At 43.6% G+C, this 25253-nt stretch overlaps 1 protein-coding gene across 11 annotated transcripts in view; it reads right to left on the bottom strand.

Annotated features, from left to right (window-relative positions):
• Window positions 1–25253, bottom strand: part of FRMPD1 (FERM and PDZ domain containing 1) — a 173148-nt gene that overhangs the window by 5669 nt on the left and 142226 nt on the right. For 10 of the 11 annotated variants that reach the window (XM_049895799.1, XM_049895797.1, XM_049895795.1 and 7 more), the window contains 10 exons: window positions 21820–21927; window positions 17970–18065; window positions 13033–13158; window positions 11776–11895; window positions 10556–10692; window positions 9374–9500; window positions 9145–9240; window positions 8592–8774; window positions 7667–7814; window positions 607–1419 (listed from right to left, as the gene is read on the bottom strand). In XM_049895799.1, the coding sequence (XP_049751756.1) occupies window positions 607–1419; window positions 7667–7814; window positions 8592–8774; window positions 9145–9240; window positions 9374–9500; window positions 10556–10692; window positions 11776–11895; window positions 13033–13158; window positions 17970–18065; window positions 21820–21927 (1954 nt within the window). Of the gene's footprint in view, window positions 1–606; window positions 1420–7666; window positions 7815–8591; window positions 8775–9144; window positions 9241–9373; window positions 9501–10555; window positions 10693–11775; window positions 11896–13032; window positions 13159–17969; window positions 18066–21819; window positions 21928–23422; window positions 23552–25253 lie in introns of those variants that run through there. The other variant, XM_049895805.1, reaches the window with a different exon arrangement.

Here is a 25253-nt window from a genome sequence, read left to right as displayed (position 1 = left end):
TCAGAGTAATGTGCGTGTCCTGCAAAAACCGATGGCCTGTCAGTGAGGTCTACTTGAAAAGTCATTCTGTTTTGAAAGACACTCCATACTCTTTACGAGCAACCTGGAAAAAACATGGCCAACACATCCCCTGCCTTCTGATGTCAGAGTACTTTGAACCCCAAAATGCCTTCTAGGCTTACCGATGGTCTGTTAGTGAGGATCTTCCTGCTTTGAGGTCTCATTTACTGTAGCTTCAGGGTCAGTAAAAGCACAGCCACTTCCCTCTGCTGGCCACTCCTCTCAGTCTCCTTCCTTTCTGTGTAATTTCTGTCCATTCCACAAGGCCCAGCCCATTTGCCACCTCCTCTGGGAAGCCTGTCCTGATTCCCCCTATTGAATGAATCCCTCCCACCTCTGCTTACCCACAGTTCTCAGAATCTCTCTTGCAGCCCTGACTCAAAGCCGTGATGCCAGTAATTTGGCCCACAGAGTCCATGTCTGCCTTCTCAGTAGAGGACAAGCACCCTGTTTTACTCATGTGTTTCTTTTTCAAGCTTGGTCCCTGCCCCCAGTGGGTACTCAGAAGCTGCCGGCAAGTCTGCAGACCTATTGGCAAGGGCTCACCTGAGAGGGTGTCCGGGGGTGTGAGCTTGTCAGCTGCATCATAGTATTCCTCATCCGAGCTGCCATCCTCAAAGGCCAGTGTTGGGTGCAGAGCCAAGGCTTCTAGTGTGGAGCTAGGCTGGGCCTCAGGCCAGCCCTGCTGCCCCCAGGCCAGCGGGGGACACCCCTGCCGGGAAGCTGTGCTCTCTGAACTGTCACTCAGGTGGCTGGCTGAGGAGACACTGGAGCACAGACTGTAGTAGTCGGCCCGGCTGCCCTCGTACAGCCTGGGGTCCAGCCTGACTGCGCTCAGTTCTGGGCCCCAGCTGAACATCTCAGGAGCTGTACTCTCAGAAAAGTCTGTCTTCTGGCACTGAGGACTAGCTCTCTGGGCCAGGTCCAGGAGATAGAGGAAGTCGCTGGTTTCGATCCTGCTTCTCTCCTCTTGGCTGTCAGAATCAAGGCTCTTTGGGAAGCCTGATGAGTCAAAGTGGAAGAAGTCAGACCTGCTGGAGGAGCAGGCATCCAAGTCATCCTCTTCTAGTGCATCCATGGACTCACTGGAGCCGCTGGTCCTGCAGCCACGGCTCTCAGTGTTAGCTGAGTCGGACGCCTCGGACTCGGCACTGTCTGTCACACTGCTGGCCCCGCAGATGCTTGGGCCTCTCCTGGCCACCTCAGGTACGGCACTGTCCCCAGGAGGCTCCTGCTCCTCCTCTTGCATGAGAGGTGTGCAGGGTACCAGCTTTACCAGGCATCTGTCCGAGAGAGGTTCTAGTACACAGTCCACTTCAGAGGACTCCTCTGAGTCGCTACAGGCCCTGGATTCGTAGCCTACAACATAGGAGACACCAAGGTTACAAAACAGCATTCTGGGGCTGGCAAATGCCTGTATGTCCTCACGCACCCATGCTGCCTGGTCTCCAGAGGCCCAGTCCTGGGATAAGCGGCAGCAGGGGGAAAACCCCATCACAGCCGTGGCTGTGCTCAAGCACAGGTCTGTGGGAAGACTTCAAGCAAGGGAGCAAAGCCTTCTCCCCTGTCTGCACCAGGCCCTGGGAGCAGGCCTGACCTCAAGTTTCTATGTAAAGAGAATGAAAAAGATGGTAACACAACGGATTCTCTTACATGGCCTCTGGCCTTTCTTACATCCATTATCTCCTTAGATAATCACATCACCTATGCTGGATGACAGAGTAGGGATTATCATCCCCATTTTCCAGATGAGAAGACTGAGGTCCAGAAATGTTACTGGCCCAAGATCATGCCGTTCCAACCGACACAGGACCTGCAGGACTCCAAATCCCATGTCCTCCCTGTGACACCAGGCCACCTTTCCCACGTCTATATGAAGTACCCCAAGAAGACAGGATTTCCTCCATTCCTACGTCTAAGGAGATCTGTCTGTTCACGGAAACACAGTGGAAATTTAATGGTATCTTACTTTGCTGTGGACAGCATTACCCAGGCGTGGCTCCAACTACCAGAGAGCGTCTCACAGATGCCCTTTGTATCATGCCTCTATTTTGTTCTCTCTGCCTCAGGTAATTTCTCTTCCCTTCCTTGCCTGGTTAATTCTAGCATGTTTTTCAAGATTTACTTCAAATACCTTCGCCTCTAGAAAGCCTTCTCTGATTCCTACTGCCCGTTCTGGCAGAAGCAGCCCCTCCCTCCAACAGACCTTCATAACAGCACTTCTCCTGCTGATTATTTCTGTGTTGTCTCTCTGACCAGACTCTGAGATATGGTCCCCCATTCATTTCTGTATTCACATATGGAAGACTCCGTGTAGCACCCTCTAAGAGCAAGACCATGCACCCATGACGGTAACTTTCCCTTCAGCCAGCTGGCTGGAAACCAGAATGACCACCAAAACGTATGTACAGACAGACTCTGATTTACAGCCTTGCAAAATCAAAGGGTACTGGGACTTCAGACAAGTCACTTATCCTCTCTAAGCCTCATTTCCTCATCTGAAAAATGGGGATAACAGTACCTACCTCTTAGGAGTGTTTTGACGATTATATGAGAGAATACACCTAAAACACTTGGCTCAGAGACTGGTATGTGGTATTCAAAATATGTTAGCTATTAAAAAAAATACACACACATTCAGGTCTGTTTTTAGATTTTCTGTTCTGTTTAATTGTCTATTTATACACGAGTACCATCTAATTCTATTTTAATTATTGTAAAATTAATCCTTTCTTATTGTTTTTCTTCTAAGAAAAATTTTATTCTTATTCCAGGGAAACCACTTCATCACATTAAAACAATAATAATAAACCTTTGTTAGGATTTTGATTAGAATACCATAAAATTTAATAAATTAACATATAGAGATAAAATAATGTTAAAATATTGAATAATCCTAACTCTTAAAATCAAAGAGGATATAACTATATGGTCTCTCATCCATCTATTGTTTTCTCATTTGTTAAGGTCTTCTTTTATATCCTTTAGTAAAATTTTTGTTTTTCTTCACATAGGCCCTGTTGATTTCCCTACTCTGGAAATGTTCCTGCATATAATTGTAAATGAACATTCTCCATTCTGTTTTCTAACATATTTTTGATGGGACACATGGAAGCTATTGATTTTTGAACACTTACTGCCTTCGAGTCTATTCCGACTCATAGCATTATTTTATTTATATTTATATATATATATATGTATTTTTTTTTTTTTTTGGTACCTTTTTAGTACTACTAGTTTTTCAGTTATTTTCTTCAGCTTTTTGGGAAACAATCCCATCACTATGAATAGCAATAATTTTATACCCTCTCTTCTACTATTTATCACTCTTCTTCCTTTCCCATGTCTTATTGCATAGAGGAGAACTTTACGTTAAACACTTTTGTGATCGTAGGAAATCTTAGTTCTGATTTTAATTGAAATATCTCTATTAGTCCACTTATGTATGATAGAGACAGCTTGTTTCACAAACATATGTGAGTTTGATCTTATGAAATAGTCCTCTATTTCTGGTTTAAAGATACTTTAAAATCAGAAATAAACGCTGAATTTTATCAACCATTTTGGTATCTGTAAGAATGAACAGGCTTTCTCTAGTTGACCTATTAACGTAATGAATTCTGTGAACGGATTCCCTAATATTAATACATTCTTGGATTCCTGGCATCAAGTAGGGAAAAAAAAAAAAACTAACAAAAAACAACCACCAAGGATTTAGAGGATCTGAACAATTTAATTAACAAGATTACGTTCATAGCTGAATTTAGAACTTTATACCTTACACATGGAGACTATACTTTTGTCTATGAAACATTTACTAAAATGGACTGTATATTAAGCTATAAAGATGATCTTGATAAACTTCAAAATTCAAAAGGACACAATGCAATAAAACAAAAAATAATAAATATACAGATAAACTTATCTTCATTTTATGTATTAACCTTTTTCTGTACTCTCAGATTCAATTTGCAAGTATTAATGTTTTATCTTTATATTTTTAAGTGGGATTGGAATATGTTTTGACTTTTTTGTGTTGTCAGGCTTTAGTTTCAGGGTTATGTTATCACCACAAAATAAATTCAGAGAGTCTTTCATTTCTTTCAGTGTTTTGGGAAGGTTTAAGTAGCATGAAATCTTTGAAGGGTTAAAAGAACTCATCCATTAAACCATCAGGACCTGGTGTCCCTTTTAGAGATGACTCTTCACCAATGTTTTAATTTTTTTCTGTGGTTATTCATCTGTTCAGACATTCTTCCTCAAATTAGGTGTTTTTACTAGAAAAGCATCTATTTCACCCAGATTTTCCATTTCATTACCATGGAATTGTCTATAGTATTCTCTTAAAGTTATTTAAATTTTGAACATATCATTCAACAATATTTACTGAGCATGTACTTACTGTGTAAGTATCCAGGAATCTCCCTACTGTCCCACTAGGGATACAGTGATGACCACGACAGACACAGTCCTGCCTCATGGAGCTGCAGGTCCTGTCCGTGGATTTGTTTCTGAGAAATACTCTAAAATCAAGGAAAAGCTATGTCTATAGCCATGTTCCCTTTTATCTTTATGTTGTTTCGTTTTCTAGTTTTCTTCATTAGGCTTGCCAAATGTTTATTTAAACTTTTCATATATTCAAAGTGATGAATTTACTGTTTCTCTAATTTTATTCCTCTAACTTACTAATTTCTGCTTTCAACTTTTTAAATGATTTACTTTCCTTACGTTGCTTTATTATCTTGTATTTCTTGATTTAGATGCTTGATTCATTATTTTTTCTCTTTCCTGCTTAATAAATAAATATTCTCTGAGTACGTCTTGGAGCCCTGGTGGCCCAGTGGTTAAGAGCTTGGCTGATAACCAAGAGTTTGGCAGTTCGAATTCACCAGCCGCTCCTGGGAAACCCTATGGGGCAGTTCTACTCTGTCCTATAGGGTCGCTATGAGTCGGAATTGACTTGACGGAGTGGGTTTGGTTTTGGATTTTTAGAACATCTTCCGCCAAATCCTATAAACTGTAAATTTTTTTCTCAAGAAATCTCTAATTGAAGGAATTATCATTTTTCATGTACTCCACCTGTTCAGTGTACTAGAGAATCAGGTAACAGGGATGAAGGAAGAATTCAGTGGTATATCTGAAGTTAACTGATATCAGTTCACAAGATCTGATTACTAAAATTTCAGGAATTTTTCTACTTTATTATTAAGCATGATTATTAAAAAAATAAATTATATAAACTTACAAGTGAATAAATCATACTAAAAACAAAGGTAATGAGTACTCAAAACTCACCCTTCTTAATGATTTTACTATTATCTGTATTGCTGAGGTAGTTTACTTTACCTATAAGGAGAAAATACTATATAATAGTATGCTACCGCACATCTCTTCTCAAATTCATGTTCAGTGATATCACGTCGGTAGCTTGAAATTAGCCATGGCGGGACTGTTTATACCATGGAACTAGACAATTGCTTCAAATCAGGATTTTTATTTTCTTGCAGATCCAGTTGTTAGACATTTATCAGCACATCACTGGGAAGATGCTGCATCAACATACTGAAGCAAAGCTGGTAGAAGCTGGGAGCTGGCCCAGGAAAGTGTTCATCTACCTGCCCTCCACTGCTTCATTCCTTATATGATATGATTTCAGGTTCCTTCTGCCTCCAGTTACCCCCTTTTTCTAAACACAGAAGAGAGAAAATTTCTATAGTAACTCAAGACAATGCAAAAAAGAGCACACAGGCATGGATGGAGAAGTTTGGCCATCTGTACTTTCTGAACCTGTAAGTGACAGCACTTTTTGCTGGGAAATAATGAGAAAATGCAATGAACCTTAGAGATGGTTTTAGGAAGTGTTATAGGTAGTCAGAGACTTTCAACGATATTTCTTGGCTTTAAGATACTTTTAGCTACAAAGAATGCTTCTTTAGTCCTAGTGATTGAAGAAAGATCAACTGTTTACCAAAAAATAAATGGAGGAGGCAGGGCCAAGATGGCTGAATAGCCAGACGCTTCCAGCAATCCCTCTTACAACAAAGACCAAAAAAAACAAGTGAAACGATTACATTTATGATAAGCTAGGAGCCCTGAACATCAAAGACGAGGTTAGAAAATGGACTGAGCAGCAGGGGTAGGGAGAGACGGTTCAGAAACGGAGATGAGTTGCCGGGCCTGAATCGCCGGGATCCCTCAGGCACCATCCCCGGGAGCCACTGCAGTGGCTGGTGGTAGCATCTGGCTGCAGTTTCTTCAGGGAGAAACAGCCAGCCTCACAGCCTACTCACACCTCTGGAACCAAAGAACGGTGCTCTCAGCAAAAGCTAAGTACTTGCATATATTTTACCACGTCCCCAGCCCCCAACCTGGCTTCAGTGGCTTTTGATTTCCCTGGGCCTGAGATAGGTCCTGCTGAGCAGTCTGAGCTACTCTTCCGGCCTTGGAGAAGGAATAAATTCACAATTGGAGGGGAAAGATAATCTGCCAGCTCCGCTAACCTGGGGGGCTCAGGACAGAAGCGGTTCCTGTCCAGGCATAAATGGTCCATGGACTTCGAATACCTTTTCCCTCTGGATGGACTTGTGTGGGCCTATTTCAGGAGAATAGGCCCTTGCTGGCAGACTGCAACTGTTTCAGCTGTGTGGCGGAGAGGTGGGTGTTTGATGTTTGACACCTCTTTGCCCATTAAACAGGGTCCTTACCTACCCACATCAGGGGCCTAAGGACTGGTGGCTCCACTCACGTCACCCAGCCACAGGCAACAGGGGTCCAAGGATAACTGGTACCTCCCAGTCTTTACAACCAAAGCATTGCATGCCCATGGTCTGTCTGCAGAACCCACCCACCTGTGCGCTCTAGGGAACAGGGACGTGCTTTCCTCACAGACACTCGGGGGATGGTTGTCAGCCCCCTGCCTTGTTCAGAGTGTGACCCCCTGCTGCAACCAGATACTGGTACCTACAACAATCACCTCTGCCCCTCTAAGACTGTAGGACAGAGCCTGTACCACACACTTGATGACCAGCTACCTGTACACCTGAGCTGAATCCATACAAGAAAAGTGAATGGACTCCTAGGCTGATATACCTGATAACACCTCTAGCCATCTGGTGACAGAAAGTTAGAGCTTCAGAGGTGAAAATAATCAAGCTAGCTCGCTCAAGCAACCTATTTGGGCATATCAAAACAAAAAACAGCAAGAAGCTAGGATACCATAAGCAAACAAAAAATTAACTAATAACTTATAGATGGCTCAGAGACAACAGCCGATATCAAATCACATAAAGAAGCAGACTGAGATCATTTCAACAAGCTCTCACAACAAAGAATCAAGGGATCTTCTGGATGAAGGTGCCTTCCTGGAATTACCAGATGCAGAATACAAAAGATTAATATACAGAACTCTTCAAGACATCAGGAACAAGATTAGGAAGGAGATCATGCAATACGTAGAAAAATAAATGGAGAAATAGCTCTCATCCTCTTAAGGTAAATGTGTTTAAAATCTCAGCTCAACTCAATTCACCTCCTCCTTTATGCTACCCTTACCTACAAGGTCAGTGAAATGGGCCTGTCCTTACTGGGGCAAGACTCAGCACCTCACCTTCTTCAGCAGACACCCGGTGCACCTGCTGCTTGTTTCCAGGCCAGATGAAAATGGAGGTAACTGGGTCGACAAACAGCCTGTAGTACCCAGCAATCAGGCAGGCTAGGTCTTTTGCACTGTTGGATTCCAGCAGCAAAGTCAGAACCTTTGAAGGTAAAGAGAGTTCTGGTATTTATAAAGGATTGAGAGACAATCAGAAGTCTGACAAGGCCACGTGGAGTCAATGCAAGATTCCAAACACATCTAGTCAAGGTCCACAGGCAGGCCTTATGGTCCTCCACATTCTCACCTACAAGGCTTGAAGTAAGAGTGCACATGCACACACGTACACCCACACAGTGGGTTCCTCCCATCTACTTTCTACAATGTCTCCTGCCTCTCTTCCATCCTATACTCCCAGGCCCCCATCCCAACTACCCAATCCCACTCTATTCATTCATACAATGGGCCCCTTAAAGAAAAATGAGCAGTAGCAAGTGGAGGATGAGGAAGAGGGTGATAATGAGAATAAAGCACCATTCTTCAGTATGTTGGTGTTGGATCAAATGAGATCAGGATACATGTAGGACCTTTCAGATAGGCTTAGGAGGTACCCTGTACCAGTCACAGAATAGCTTGGACAGCTAAGTGATAAAATCCTCTGGTGCACCCACCAAAGTTTCTGAACTCAACTGGAACTTCTCCATCAGGAAAGCACATGGTCCAGCTCAGTTTTATACAAAGAAACCTTTCGGGACCTGCCTGGGAAAATGCACTCTGTGCAGGAAACCTTTCCTTTTATGGATCAGGATGGACAATCTAGCCTCTTAAGCAAATGTTGGATATTATACATTATTATTATTCAAAAATCACATAAGCCATCCCATACTAATTTAGCCCCAAATTCTAGGAGCTGGATTCAGAATCTCTCCCCTTGTGTTACCTTGATGTCCTGAAGATACACTTTGACCATGCTCACTTTCTCAGACTCTTCCATAAGCTCTATGCGGCTGATGTTTGCAAACTCTGTCAACGTCGACATGATATTAAGCTTGCTATTGATAATTTGGCTAATCCCATACTTGGCTCCAACTAGTAGGGCAATGTAGGATTCTCTATCCTGTAACTGCAGAAGGGTGGAAGGGGGATTAGTTTCCATTCACAAGCTAGTGAAAATAAACTGTACATGCAACAGCCCTGAGCCTCTCTCATGGCTCTGAGAACCTTCTGCTTTGTCTTGTTAGGTACCTTGTTCATCCTCAGATTCTCTGAAGGTGAGAATCATGTCTCATTCAGCTCTACCACAGGACTGGTACCAAGCAAGAGCGTGATAAACACTAGCCAACATCTTAGTAACCAATATCTCAATCAAATTCCGGTATATGACACAGTCCTCAGGAATTTCAGGCTAAAAGTTACACTGATTTTCAGAGGACTTCTAGGGTCCCTAACAACAGTAGGATTCCACAATTCTCTAATAAAAAAAATTTACATACCATTAAAGTAGCATTAAAGATTTTCCCACCATACGTCTTGAGTTCTCCGAGGATCTGCAGATAATTTAAGCGTAGCTGGGCAGCAGAAATAAGTTGCTTAAAAACAAAAAAAAAATGAGATTGTTGAAGTCAGAGTTGTCCACTTGCCTAAAACCCAGGCAATGTTGAAAATGCTCTCCCTGAGGTTTCACAACAGACAGCTGGGGTGGGTCGGCAGAGGCTACATTACCTTCTGTCGGGGTTCCAGCAGATTCTGATTCCTCTTCATGTGGAAGCTAATGGCTTTCTTGATGTCTTTGCCTTTCATGTTTCGGAGTAAAGTTGGGGATATAAAGTTCTCTATTCCCCAGTCTTTCCTGCCATGAGATATTGGAGACAATGAGACCCATTTTTACAGTGTACTTGGCTTTAATGAAGAACATAATTACATTTTATTCAGTACTTAGCTCCCACAAGACTGTAATTATAAGCCTCTTTCTCCAGCAGGAGAAAAAAATATATACATATCCTGTGCATGTGTGCACATGCATACACATACACACACACACACACACACACACTCCACAAAAATCCTCCACAGTCATTCAGGAACTAAATTCCACTGACCAATCCGTGAACTTGTTACTCTTGATATGGTGCCACAGTCTATTAGAGCAGAAGTTCTGGACCATTTTCTACCAAAAGATTTGTGACAAACAACGATCATGGACATAACAGCACCAGTGGATCCTCAAAGCCAGGCTTCAGAAGGGTGCTCCCTTAGCACTCCCTAGAGTCTCCATAAACTCGTTAAAAATACAGATTATCTGGTCCCGCTCCCTGGAGATCTGACTCAGTACACTTCAGGGATAGACCACGGGTCTGTTTTATTTCTTAAACATGATTCCCCATGTGATTCTGATCTCCAGTTAGGACAGAGCTAAGATTTGGTGAGAGGGTTTAGCAAACATGGGTGACATAGACTAGAGAAAAGTAAAACCCTAATCTGAGAATCAAGAGGTGTTGGAATCCCGAAACTGTCCCAGTGGGATAGTACAATAGGAATTGGCTCATGCTACGAGGAAAGATTAATTTCCAAGGCATTCCTGCCCTTAGAAGAGTTTAACACTGAAGCTGTCAACTGATTTCCTAAGACATCCTCCATAGAACGGAGAATTTACAAGGGGGATCCTGTGTCCTTCCATCTGGAGTTGGCTTCTGCCCTAAAAGGGACTGCCAGGTTCTGACATCTGGGGGAACCAGCCCAGGTGGGAGAGGGTAGAGGGGGAAATGGACGGAAAGACAACAGACAGATGGGTAAGTGAGTAAGTATCAGCTTTCTGTGGAATCTGGCTATCTTGGCCAGGGGCCAGCCAAGTTATAAATGCAACGCAGCTGCTGTTGATGGACACAGAAGTCTCCTGCCACTCACTCTATGTACTTCAAAGAGATCTTCTGTGGCTGAGCACATGCATAGATGCGTTCCTGGATGTGCAGGGCCGCAAGTCGGAGCGCAGAGCTGCATTTCATTTCAACCGCAAAGCGCTCCTGGAGCACGTCGCTGCAGCTCTAGGAGAGATTAGATCAGAGCAGGTGGGAAGCAGGAACTGATGGATTGTGTTTCCCAGTGGTCTCAGGTGAAAAGGCAGCAGGACACCTTTGAGGCCTGGCTCGGCCTGTCCTTGGCTGTGTGACTTTGGTTAAGCTACTGAAACTCTCTGAGCACTGGTGTGTCTTCCATTGCTAAATAAGGATATAAAATCTGCCTTATGCAATGCTGTGAAATTTAAATTGGAATGTGCGTATGAAACCATAGGAGCCCTGGTGGCACAAGGGTTAAGCACTCAGCTGCGAACCAAAAGGTCAGCAGTTTGAACCCACCAGTGGCTCCACGAGAGAAAAGACCTAGCGATCTGCTCCCATAAAGATTGTAGCCTAGGAAACCCCACAGTGCAGCTCTACTCTGTCACAAAGGGTCGCTATGAGTCAGAATTGACTCAATGGCACATGGCAAGAACGACAACATATGAAAGCATGTATAAAGCACATAGTGGTATATAAATATAAAATGTTGTTGTTGTAATTTCTGTAAGACTTAGGCAAGTCAATTCATGTCATTTCGGTTTTTTCATCTGTAAAATGGTGATGCCTACCAGATAATTCTCTTCCATCAGAACGAAAACAACATAATAAATCTCAACTAAGGTGGGGTTTATTATGCTGCTTCCCACCTTAGAGTATGGCTAGGGGTCAGAGAACCAGTTTTTGGCTCTTCCACTAAGTAGGTGACCCAGGAAAATCATATGGCCTTTCTAAAACTCCGTTTTGTCATCTCTAACATGAGGTTTTTGAAGCACTAAAGCCCCTTTTGGCAATAAAAACTATAATTCTAAAGATTTCTAAGAAGGTATTAGAAACTGTATTATCTACATTGAGGACTAAGTCTACATTTCATCCTCATATTGCAAATCTCCTAACAGCAGCAACTCAGTGATGGAACACGGAATTCTGAGGGATAATCAGGCCCATTCTTTTTCAGAAAAAGATAATTCCAGGGAGTAGCTTAATTGCCTTGAGCTCTTGTTCAAATTAATCCAATGTGCCATCTTTGAGAATAGCCACTGTTATTTTAGGAAGCACAGACCCAGGCACCTGCAGATAGAGGTACTCAAAGGCCACAGGGTCTTCTTTCAGGAGGTCCAGGGGGTCCTTGGGGACAAAACACATCCTGAAGAGGCAGCGGTAGTCATGTGACTCTTCCCTTTCTACCACCTGCAATAGGTAAGGAGATAACCGTTAATCTTCTAACTGCATTTGCCCTTTGCAGTTATTACAGAGAACGACTTTAAAAAATAAAGACAGTCTCTTCGGATTTCGACAATAATGCTTTTCAAGACAGCTGCAGGCCTTTGCTCTTAGCTTGACATTCTTTTCCATGGGAATAAAATGTGAAAGATTCAAAAGGGTAAAGGCCCCTCTGACCCCATCTCCCAGTTCCTCTTTCTAGTTCCTCTTTCTAGAGGACACATGTTCCCAGTTCCTTGCATGCCCTTTCTGAGACAGCCTATGGATATAGTGCTTCGATATATGTATGTTCTTTTCTTTTCCACAAATAGTATTTGCATCATGCCCTTATTTCACTTAAACTAACTTAGAGATTTAGTTTGATTTTCTTTTCCAATTTAAATGGAATAGAAGTGATAAAAAAAAATTCAAGCAACAGTATGAGAAGGTGAGTGAGTGGTATAAGAATTCATCTGCAATGAGGACTGTTCAGAGTGGTGTCTAAGAGGTCATGTCTTGCTCATGCTGCCCCTGCTTAAAAAGCCCCTTACCCTTTTCCACCTGTTGAAATCCTACTTATCCTTGCAAGAGTGGGCACTCAACAAGGTTTACTGAACTGACCTGTGTTTGGCTTTACAAAGTTGGCACAACAAATGACTGAATGGTTGAAAAGATATGCATGGTACAGACACACTGGCTTTGTTTGCCCTCTCCTGCCACAAAAGTAAAAAAGTCTCACAAAAAGAGGTTAAACCCAGAACTAAACGCTTCCCTAACATCTCAAAGGCGGTAGGCACAGGGAATAATCCTAAGACTTAGAAGATCAGGGCTCTAATAACTCTGTTACCTTGAGGAAGTCACCTTACCTTTCTAAACCTTTGTTTTCCCACCTGTAAAAATGGGGACCCTAAATCTGTGCCCTGCATATCTCTCAAGAGCAGATGAAAGCCAGGCCCAATCACCATCCTGTTATTCCCAGGCCGAGTGTACGCTGTGCCTTCCGGAGCACGAGAACGTGCATCAAACTTACTGCAGACATGCTAAGCCCTGTTCCCAAAGGTTCTGGCTGTGATGTGCAGCCTGCCCAGCTGTTCCTCCCAGGAAAAGGCAGCCTGTCCTCCCTACCTGTTGGATGAGTTCCTCCTCATGCAGCAGGTGCAGTCGGGAGACGCTGTACTGCTCTTCCAGGGCCAGTGCAAAGTACTCAATACTTCGGATCGACAGCTTCTCCTTAACTGTGAGGATGATGTCCTACCAGGAACAGAGGCACAGGGTCACCCCAATTACTCCTGAGGAGCAGGCAGGCCCTCATGTTTAGGCACCAAGCAAGACTTCCCTGACCTCTCTGTCCCTCGGTGCAGCTGGGGAGAGAAAAGTCTATGCCGACTGGGTCCACTGCTAATTCAGGCAGCTGAATCTCGACAGGGCCACCAGATCCAGCTTATCAGGCCACTTGTAGGACTTCTTATCATCCCTTATAGCCCTATACCCACTGCCACCTCTCCTCAGGGCTCCAGAACCACTCATATGGCCACCCACTTGCTTTACTGGGAAGGCTGCAGCCATGTAGTAGGGGTTTCTGCCTCCTTCTTCAAGGTTTCCAGGCTTGTCTCCTCTCTGGAGTTCCTGGTCTGTATCTCAAACTGCTTACAGAATTTCATTGCCCATGTGACTGGAAAAATGACTTGATGTTTCTGAATCTTAGTTTTTCCCCCTGTAAGATGGAAGATAATAACACCTCCTTGTCAGAGTGGCTGACAGGATCAAACGAGATAATTACTATTTGGACCATGATAAGGCCTAATTGCCATGCCACTTCCCCCTCCCTTACTACAGTGGTCCTCTGTCCACATGAACTCTTTACTGCCTCATGGCATTCACACAGGGTACTCCCTCACCTAGCCCAATTTCCCCATTACTCTTCACTAGGCTGTTTCTTTCTTTCTTCAAGGCTCAGCTTAAGAGTTCTCTTCAGAGAGTCCTTCCCTGGCCCCTTTATCTGAATGTGATTGTCCCTGTTATTCTCTGTCCTGGGACCCTGTTTATTTCCTTCATCGCTATTCACTATTATTTTCTTCAATAACAGCTACGCTGTCTAGTAAGGGACTATATAGGGAAGTTAACAGAATGAGTTCTAGATCTAGACTACCTGTCCTTGCTGTGTGTCCCCGGATAAACTGTTTACTCTCTCTATGCCTCGGTCTTTTCATCTGTAAAAGGGTGATACATTAACGTCTATCTCATAGGGTTATGGTATGCATTAAGTTAATTTCCTCACATAAGGCACTTAAAAGTAGTACCTGGCAGATGCTAAGTGTTCAGTAGATGCTATCTGGTAATACTTGTTTCCTGGCTTATTGTTTTTCGCTGCAACCAAAAAAACCAAACTCGCTGCCGTTGAGTCAATTCCAACTCATAGCGACCCTACAGGACAGAGTAGAACTGCCCCATAGAGTTTCCAAGGAGTGCCTGGTGGATTTGAACTGCTGACCTTTTGGTTAGCAGCTGTAGCTCTTAACCACTGCGCCACTGAGAATCCGAGCCTTGCGGGTCTTATGCTCTAATATATTCCTGATGCTTGGCACTTGTAGATACTCAATAAACTTTCACTTAATGTATGACTAATCATCATAGACTCATCACAGAGGTGCCACCAGAACCTCAAAACTCATAAGTCCCAAACCATTAGGTATTACCTGCTCCTCATGACAGGATTGTGAATTCTCTCTCTGCAAAGGCATCAAGTGAATAAGTCCTGAAGAGTCCTTTTTTACTCAACATTAATTCAGTGTCTACTTTGTGCCAGGCATGATGCTGGCCACAGTAGGAAGCCTGTCTCTTTACTCTGACCCTTCGTCTCCATTCTCCTATGTCCACCTTGGCTTGAGCCCACATATTTCTCCTGGCTTTGTAGAGTGATGTCCTATAGAACTCCCTGTCACCTATCTGTCCTTTGCCTTACATTGAGAGCAGGGGTGGGTAAACCACAACTCAGAAGCCAAATCCAGCCTGCTGCCTGTTTTTGTAATTAAAGTTTTATTGGAACACAGCCATGTCCATTCACGATAATGGCAAAGTTGAGTAACTTCAACAGAGACTGTATAGCCTGCAAAACTTATAATATTTACCATCTTCCTCTTTAGAGAAAAAGTTTGTTGACCCCTGGTCTAGAGGAACTTGCCAAAGCATTGTTCTGGTCATGCTCTCCCTTGCTCAAAAATATTCAGTGGCTCCCAGTGACCCACTGGACAAAAAATAAGCTCCTCAGCTTAATATTCAAGACTCTCAGTATAAGGTGCCAACCAATTTCTCCCACTTTATCTTCTGCTGCCTCTCCCAATGCACCCTGCTCACAAGCCCTGTTCCCTTCCAGGCTTTTCCATTCCGTTCCTTTGTTGGTGTCAATTCCCACCCCTAGGATGCTATAATCACACACTACTCCTGGCCCATTTCTGTCAAAATCCCATCTATCTTTCCAAATCTTCCTCAGATCCACCACTCCAGGGAGACCTTTTTTTGGCACCCAGCTGGAAGCTCTTTCTCATCTGAGCCTGCACCGCACAGTTTCTGCCCTGCTTTCATGATTCTGAACACACTGTACTTTGTTTCATAGTGAGTTGTCCCCAGGTCTCATCTCCTCGCCCCAGCCCCAACCCAAGACTCAGACTTCCTCAGGGCATGACCCTGAGTAATTTATTTCTGTACCACCAACAGCACAGCTCAGTCCAATGCCTGGCACTGGGTTGAATGGCAAAATTTGTTTGATTTAGGAAAAGAGGGTTTTCTGATACAAGGACTGCCCTTGCTAAGGGAGGGGAAGAGAAGTCAGTGATGAACTGACCGTGATTTCTCCTTTTTTACCCATAGGATTTGCTTACATCCCTCTCTGTGTGTTGCAAAGAGCTAAAAGATTTGCTTTAAAAAATGTTGATTGCTCCAGTATAATAGCAGCTAAGTCCTAGCTCATTTCTCCAACTCTCTCTGTCATCTTGAGCTTCATTCCCTTCTAATGTACGCTTTTATTGTAAATCACCTCCAAGCCTTCTTGGCCACCAAAGGGGGACACACTTTAAACAAATCATCCCTTCCTTTCCAATCCGCTTTGATCAAAAAGGACAGAAGCAGAGACCTTGTCTAATTTATTTGCAAAACTTCCCTTTTATGCACATGGCAGAGCAGCAAGCTCCAGTGCAGGATTCAGAAAGAGGCCCTGTTCGCAGGCAGTCATGTCATGAGCTAGCTGACCTTGGCAGGTTTTTGACCTCTTGGGCTTGTTTTCTTGTTTTCAAAGTGAGGATAACACTGGTCACTTCACAAGATCATTAGGGGCATTAAATGACATAATATTCAAGAAAGTGCCAGAAAACTGTCTGGCATGTAGTACAAAAAACAAAAAGCCCAACCTGTTGCCGTCGATTCTGACTCATAGTGACCCTGTAGGACACAGCAGAACTGCCCCACGGGGTTTTCAAGGCTGTAATCTTCACGGAAGCAGACTCCCACATCTTTCTCCTACAGAGCAGCTGGTGGGTTCAAACCGTCAATCCTTCAGTCAGCAGCTAAATGCTTAACCTCTATGCCACCAGGGCTCCTGGCATGTAGTAAACACTCAATAAACCAAGACCATTCTTCCTTAAGGGCAGACTTCCTCCTCTGGGCTCGGAGCTTCCCAGGTTCAGAAAGGCTTGTTCCAGCGTCTCCTAAGTCACACTCTCAGGAAGGTACGAATGGGATAGGACTTTTAGGGTTATCTAAGAATTGCCAAAGGAAGGCAGAGAAAAACACTGGGTGTGTATATGCACATGTGCATGAGTGTGCATGTATGTATGTGTGTGCACCTGCACACCAGTGTGCACATTTGTGTGCCTGTGCATGTGTGTATGTATGTATATGTCTTGGCCACTGTCTATCTAGCCCACTGGCCCACCTGAACCTGTTCTTCCCCCAGCATCAGGACAGCTGACTCAGTGTTTACCGTCTCATGTTTTTTTAATGTTTAAACAACACCCTTAATTGTTTACTCCTTCACTGTAGCCTCACTCTAACACTATTTACTCCTTTGTTCAAAAACTATTAGTGCTATCTCTTATTGCGCTCAGATCAAATCCAAACCCCGTAGCCTGGCATCTGAGGCTCTGCAATCAGCCTGCGCCATCTCCCACTTCTCCCAAGAAAACTGCTTACTCCAGTCCCATTGGAAAGTTTGCTATTTCCTAAGCAATATCCTGTTTTACTGGCTCTCTGCATTGCTTCATGTAACACCCTCAGACTGACGTCTCCCCCACTCCCAACTGCTCTGTCCCCACCTGCCTTTACTGAAATCTTTGTTGCCTTCCAAGGTGCAGCTCATGTGCCAGCTTCTTCACAAAGCCTTGTCTGATGCCCTGATGGGATGGAACAGATAGAGCTCCCTGCCTTTTTCCTTGTCCCTCTTTTTATGGCCCTTATTTCAACCTGCTGTAGGCTACTGGGAACTCCTTGAATATCCACCCTGCCTTACCTGTGAGCTCCTTGAGGACAAAAGCTACCCTTACCTCTAGCTCTGTACCCTGCTCAATGAATCTTAGGACAGAGAGACTCAGTATAAGCTGAAGTGACTTCAATGCAGAACAGAATATGCAGGGACCTGGGTCTCCTCTGACCCCTTGCCTGGGTTTCTAGCTGCTCTGGTCTTTTGGGGAGCAGGTGGAATCACACACAAGAGGCAGGGAAGCCCAGCAGTTAAGGGTGAACTAGTGGTTATGAGACTAGTTGTAATATGACCGTGGGCAAGTCACTTCACCTCTTTGAGCCTCAATTTCCTCCCCTGCAAGATGGTGATAAAAACATCACCTTGCTGGGTGGTTGTGCAATGAAATGATAACACAATGCTTGGCTTATTGCAGGTGCTCAGATCATGGTGACAATGAGACAAGGTCGCTATGAGCCAGAATCAACTCGACGGCACTGGATTTGGTTTCTGATTTTGGACAAGACCAGAAGAGCAGCTAAACGGCATGATGCCTGGGCCTGGCAGTCGGCAAATCCTTACAGGGAAAGAGATTAGAGGTTACTCTTAATACCTTCACTGTTGTGTTTGCGTCAAACTTGAAAGCTTTGGTCTGTCCATTCTCCAAGTACAGCTTGAGTACGTTGGGCATACACAGCAGAGAATTACCCTGGAAAACACAAGAGTCATGTTAAAACCAGCCCTTCCTGTCTTTGGTTGTGACTAATTCCCAGCTAGTCCCAGTTCTGAACGGTATGGAGATGAGGATCCTTCTCTAACCTCCTCCCCATGCCATGGGTTGATTCTTAGCATTCGGGGATTTCTGCAATGGACTCAGCCTATGCCACACTGAGAAAGCACGCTTTGCCAAAGGTTATCATACCTGAGAACTGTCAGACATGACAGACAGAGAAGAGTGGGCCCTGACATAAGCATGCTGATATCACTGCATGAGCTGTACAATGTCTCACAAGCACCAACTGGCATTCACTGCTCGCTGCTGCCCTTGAGGGTTGCAATTTAACAAATAAGATGGCAAGCATACACACTGTCCAAAAGAGGCCTTTCAGAGATTCTTGGACCCTACCTTGTGGGGTGGAAAGCTCCCTCAGAGCCACCCACCCCACTCGCCTTGACTTACTACTGCACTGCCTGTAGTGATGGACCCAAAGGGCAGAGGAATGTTCCCCGCTTCCACTCACCCGAACCATCACCCTGGACTTATGAAGTCTCCTAAGGGACTCTGCCATTCTTGGAGTGCTCTTTGGGAAGGAAGCACAGGAATGGTTCATGTTTGGTGACTCCTTGCCACCCAAAATTCCGGGGGTGGGGCAGGGCAGTGGGACAATTACCTTCAGGTTTGGAGAATTCCCCCAGGGCCAGCTTTCCTAAAGGGTAAGCTCTAAATGTTTAGCTGTAGGTAAAGAGGGCCTTTGGGGCTGGTGGCCTCCAGAACCAGTGAGAGGTTCCATAATTCCACAGATTGGAGCTAGATCTTCCCCCAGCATTTGTCTCTGCATGAGTTCGGGAATAAAGCCCACCTGGGTAAAGAAACTGACAAAACTTTTTTCAAAGAAACCTGACAGCCTCTTTCAGATGAGAGAAACTTCTATCTTCTAAATATAAGAGCCTTGTATCTTTTAAGAGAATCCCTGGTAGTGCAGTGGTTAAAGTGCTTGGCTGCTAACCAAGGTCAGCGGTTCAAACCCACCACCTGCTCCACAGGAGAAAGATGTGACAGTCTGCTTTTGTAAAGATTACAGCCTTGGATACCCTATGGGGCAGTTCTACTCTGTCCGTAGGGTTTCTGAGTTGGAATTGACTTGACGGCAGTGGTTTTGGTTTGGTTTTGGTATCTTCTAAGCAAGACTCATACCAATCACTATCTGTTCACTCCGTAATTGTTTTTTAAAACCACTTTTTTAAGGAAGAAAAAGGAATATGTTCACATTCCAGCGCCATTTCACACTCAATCAGGGACAGGGAATTTCAAACTGCTCATTTGGCTGTCATTTTACTTCCCTAGCTTCAGGCATTTAGAAACCTTAATCTTTGGATTTCCCAAGTGGGAAATATTTGCCTTTATTATTTGTGATTTAAAATGTTTGCCAAACAAACGTATCCATAATAACTACCATCCTTTTCTCTAAGGCCTCTTCCAATATTTATCTACACCTTTAAATAGTTTTTAGAGAGCTACAAGAATAGAATATGCATAATTCCACATTACGTTTTTACCTAACACTTATTTCATGTACACTTCTCCATGTGGGTTTAAGGTTTATAATTTTACTGGCTTTATAATATTCTACTGAGTTGAGATATCAGAATTGATTTAACCACTCTTCTATTTGGAAGGAAACCCTGGTGGCGTAGTGGTTAAGTGCTACAGCTGCTAACCAAAGGGCTGGCAGTTCGAATCTGCCAGGCACTCCTCGGAAACTCTATGGGGCAGTTCTACTCTGTCCTATAGGGTCGCTGTGAGTCGGAAACGACTCGACGGCACTGGGTGGGTTTACTCTTCTATTTATTATTAGACATTTAGGGTTTTTTTTTCTATTTTAAATATTACCACTATAAATATACACATGGATTTTTGCACTTAAATTATTTTTCAGATTAAATTAGTAGGAATAAGATCCTGGACCACTTTTTATGGGATTAAGTTTTGTTTTTTGCTCCCTGCAATGTGTGGAATCACTTTGCAGAAAGCCATTTGGCCTTTGGTTTTGGTTCCTGAGAGCCAGACTAACACCTAAAGTAATGACTGGGGCTGACCAGCCCAAGAGGCACTACCTGGGGGCTTGATGCTGACTAAACCTCATGAAGCATGATGTAATCCTTCATGGTCACTTGGTGAAGCCAATAACAGCCTGAGGGTCATACGGAGCTTCCTGGTTGGTGAGAGGGTAGTGTATCCCCTTGGGACATGGAAGCTCTGTTATGTGACTCTTCCCAGACCTCAATCTATACATCTCTTCATTTGTATCCTTTTTTGTTATACTAAAGCTGTTATTGCAAGTATGGTGTCTCCCATAAGCTCTGTGAGTTGTTCTAGCAAATTACTGGATCCAGGTGAGTCAGCTAGTCTGAAGTAGGGGGAGTCATGTGAACTCCTGGACTTGTGACTAGTACCCTGAGGGGTTAGAGGAAAACCCCAAATTTGAAGCTGGTCAGTCTAAAGTGGAGGGAGTCATATGGACTTCCGAGCTTGTAGCCGGTACCTGCTGACCTAACTCTGGATGGATAGGGATGAGAAAGAAAAGGGGCCAGCTGGTTAGAAGTAGAGAGAGTCCTGTGGGCTCCCGAGTTTTCAACTGGCACCTGCTGACCTAGCCCCGGATGGCTAGGGATGAGAGAGAGAAGGGCTGCATGAGCAGCTGGGATCTGAACTAAATAGAGGAGGGAAGCTGAGATTTTCATAGGATGCATCTGGTGTGTGGAGTGGAATTTGTTCTCTACCGCACAATTTGGTGCCAGAAGTGGATGATCTTAGTCCCCCTAGACTGGTTTGCACAATTGGCATAGTTGACAGAATTTGCTAGAGCAACCAGATGTCACCCTGCCCCCAAAACATTAAACCAATTGATGAAACCACCAGCTAATGCCTGAGTACAGCTACTTCCTCAGCATCAGGGCTTACATTTTTTATTTGTGCTCATTTAATAAGTATAAAGTGGCACTTCTTAATAGTTTCCTTTGTATTTCTTTAACTATTAGCAAGATTAAACATATTTAAAATGTTGGTTTACTATCCCAGTTTCTTCAAGGGTGCTGTGTGTTCCTGCAGAGGTCTCATTCTGTTTCAAGGGGGAATTTTTAACAACCAATTTTATCATCTTTTAAACATTTGAAGATATGACTAGGTAGGTCACAATGATTAACTCTTATTGGTTTCACTCTCTGCATCTGAAGTCACACAGACCCAGGCTCCTGTACTTCCTTGCTATGTAATCACAGAGGTTAATTTTATTAACCTCTCTCAGCCTCTGCTTCCTCATCTGTTAAAATACCAGCTTTTGCAGGGCTATGATAATGACTAAGGATTATGTACACATAAAAGTTCAAGTACACATAAGAGAGGTTCAGTAGATGATGGCCTCTTAAAAAAAAAGCAATTCCCCAATACTTTTCCTACTATGTCAGCTTCAGAAAGATTTGTAATAACAAATCACCAATTGAATTCTGTCAAAGTTTCGTAGGTTGGAGAACAGATTCACAGACTAATAGAGAATCATACCCAGCGCTTCTCTCCCTGGCCACCACCTGTCCATGGTCTGCATGCATCTTACTGAGAGGTGCACAAAGTCTCTAGCAAATGTTACTACACCCCCTCTGTGTCCTTTCCTGTGCTGCAGGATTTCAGAGTCTCAGGGAGTTATGTGCCAGAAGGCACAACTTCAATCCCCTGACTAGTGACGGACCTGGCCGTGTCCACTGATGAGCACTTCCTCAGCAAAGTGCACCTTCACAGGGTTGGTCTTCAGCCTGGCTCTCTTCTCCTCAGTCAGGAAGGATGACTTGGGGACTCCCTGCAAAACATTAAACATAATACATTTTAGAACAATGCATTTCATTGAATGCTTGTCTGCCTTCTCATTTCTTAAAAACAAAAACTCTGACAGCTGTTGTGGGTTCAATTAAAACATACAGGAGAAGACAAGACCCCATAAAAGATCTGTTTTCATAAAATCTAGGGATCTCAGCCCAGACAATGTTCTTATGTGCCCAAGAACAGTTGAAGATTCAGTATGGTGGCAAAATGGTTGTGCTATGATGAAGACAAAGACAACCTGCCTGTGAACAAAAAGACCTGAACTCCAACCTAAGTTCTGCCACTCAACAGCTGTAAGAACTACCTCAAACACAGATTTTTATGGAAGCAAACCAAAGGGGTGTGTGTGGGTGTGTTTGTGTGTGTATAAATAACTCTATGTGACATACTTTGGCCAAGTCATTGCCCCTCTTCTCTGGGTTTCAGTTTTGTATCTGTACAATGTGGGAATTAGACAAGAATAACTACAGGGATCCTTAAAGCTCTGACCCCTGTGATTTATCCTTGGCTCCTCTTCGCTCTTTGAGTCTTCTGGTGGTACCCTCTCTCCCCCAAGGTGAGAAGAGTCATCAAAAGCTGATATAAGTATGTGGTACTGGGCCAAGTTGTGACACTTGAAGAACAGCATCTTGCATGATCTAGACCCAAAGGATGTGATCTTCCTGGATGAAATCTTGATATAGTATTTCCCAGACTGGCATCCTATGTTCTCTTGATCTGGATAGCCTTTTGGGCCGACCTTTAGAATGTTTATGTGTGTCAGAGTTAGATAGAGCTCTGACCCATATATTCTGTGTAACCAAAGGAAGAAATAACTGATGGAAACAACACTTATAGACTTGAATGGTGACAGACTAATACCAAGAAGAACATGAAATGAACAAGTGACTATGAAATTTCAACACAAGAAGATAAACATAATGTTATAGGTGGCTCAGACTTCTAACTATGATTCAGTAGCTCAAATATACAGCTTGCTTAAAAAAAAAAAAAGATATTTAGTAAAAAGGGAAGAGGAAATACCAATGTTCCCAGAGAAGAGGTACATCTATGTGGTAACCCTTTAACTGGAGAGATTTCTCAAACTTTATTTTGCTTTCTTCTTCAAGCAGAATGGTCTTCCAACCAGAAGGGGTAGAAGCAACAAGGGAAAGAAAGTTACAACCCAAAATTAATGATGAGACTATCAGATAGTTCCAAATGAGTTCATAAGTCCTATACCAGGTGGGTCTAGGGAGCTGGTGGACCTACGATATGTGACAGTTGACATCACCCACAAAACAGAGAATGGAAGAAGTATTAGGACACTAAAGATGTTCAAGTATTAATTTTCCCAGTAAATTGAAATGGAGGATTCAGGAAAACACATATCAGTAAGCTTGTTGTTAATTCTTGGCAAAATCCAAGACAAGAGATGATCAGAAAGCTTTTAGACAAGAAGATAATGATTACTAACAACATTATGGATTTACCAAGAACAAGTCAAAGCCAACCAAGTTCATTTTTCTTCTGAAGATAAGATTCCAGATTGGTTGGCCAGGGTCCTGCAGATACAGTAGTATTCTTTCATTCTTGCAAAGTATTTCATAAGGTCCCTTATAATACCCCTGTGGAGAAGGCCAGATGCAGAGCCATTAGGTGGATTCAAAACTAGTTGACCTATGCTCAAAATATTCTTAAATTCTAATTAAGCAAAGCTGACTCCCTTTGGCTCAATCCTCTTCAATGATGCTAGCAATGGCTTGGGTGAAGTCAGAGAAAGTGAGCTTACCAAATTTGTGAATGACACAGAGCTGCAAGGTGTCATCAGATCTCAGGCAGTAGAAATTTGAGAGAAAAGATCAAAGAACTGAGAATCTAAGAGATGTGCACAGGAAACTTGTGGACCAGGGACTGCTATAATCAAAGGCCAGGAGATCACCAGAACAAACATAAAAGGTGTTTTAAGTTGGCGGGGCTGTCAAGAGCTGAAAGGAAGAGAATGAAGAGAGGTGTCAAAGCAACAGGTACAACCATCACCACCCAAAAGACTCAAAGGAATGAGAAATCAGGCCAGGACAGAGAAGAGAGGCAGAGAGAAAAGGAATCTGCGGGAAGCAGCAGCTGTTTTCTCTCACACCAGGTACAGCGACATAGCAACAGTTAGTCCCAGAGATGGATCATGCTAAGGAAAATCAACAGGAGGAGGACAAGGGTGGCGAGAAGACAAGGAATTGGGCCAGACTCGGGAAGAGGTGGCTCCTTGACAGGGTGAATAACTATAGCTGATAACTACATAAACATGGCTTTCAGCCCCACAATTCCCTGACCATAAAACCTCAGCATGAAAGAACACCAGGCCAAAGCAACACAATTTGGCAGGGATTAATGTGAAGTGTGGCACTTAGGATCAAAAAATCAATTCTACAAGCACGAGACTGGGGAGACCTGGCTTGGAAGCTATTCATTTGAAAACCAGCTCAGTTTTTGGTCAACCACAAGCTTAGCCTAAACCAACAGTGTGGTAGGCCCTGCTAGAATGTTAACCCAATCTTGGGTTTCCTTAGCATTCCTGGTGCATGTTGGAAGTGCACCCTCCTACCTGCCCCCTGGTACTTGGCACTGGTTGACCACAGATGGAGCTGTGCTCATTTCTGGGAGCCATCATTTTGGAGGGTCATCGAGAAATTGGAATCTGTTCAGAAAGCTATCATGGAAGTGAGAACTCAGAAAAATACATCTTATGAGGAACAGATAATGAAACAATTGTTTGGCCTAGAGAAGAGAAGGCCATGCTCCCAAATCTCTGAAGAGCTATTACATACAACGTAGACTTGTTTTGAACTAGGATTAGTTGGTGGGAGTCACAGGGAAGACAAGTCTTTCTTATATTTAGAACCACCAAATCATGAAACTGGCTGCTCTGAGAAAGAATGAGCTCTGTTATAGAAATCCCAACACACAGGCCCCACTCTGGTTCCTACACTTTTATGTCTGAACGTTGGTTCCACTACCACATATCCTGGCATCTAAAACATACCATTAAACAATATAAGTCCACTTGAGCCACCTAATATTTGGGAGACAGTTTGAGGGGACATTAGTTACCCGTTATTCTAGGGCTTCTAAGCTCTCCATGGGTTCTAACTTAGTTCACCGGGGAGCAGCAGACCTGAGCTGATAAAAACCCTCTGTGCATGCTTCTGCTGAACTAATAGGGCATTGAAAGGGACAAATTGAAGAACATTTCTGCTGCTGTTGTTGTATGCCATCTAGTCGATTTCAACTCATAACAACCCTGCTGGACAAAGTAGAACTGCCCCA

The sequence above is a fragment of the Elephas maximus genome, chromosome 9 (assembly GCF_024166365.1).
Source record: "Elephas maximus indicus isolate mEleMax1 chromosome 9, mEleMax1 primary haplotype, whole genome shotgun sequence".
In the NCBI taxonomy this organism is placed as follows: Eukaryota; Metazoa; Chordata; class Mammalia; order Proboscidea; family Elephantidae; genus Elephas; species Elephas maximus.
This window is presented reverse-complemented; position numbering and strand designations above follow the sequence as displayed.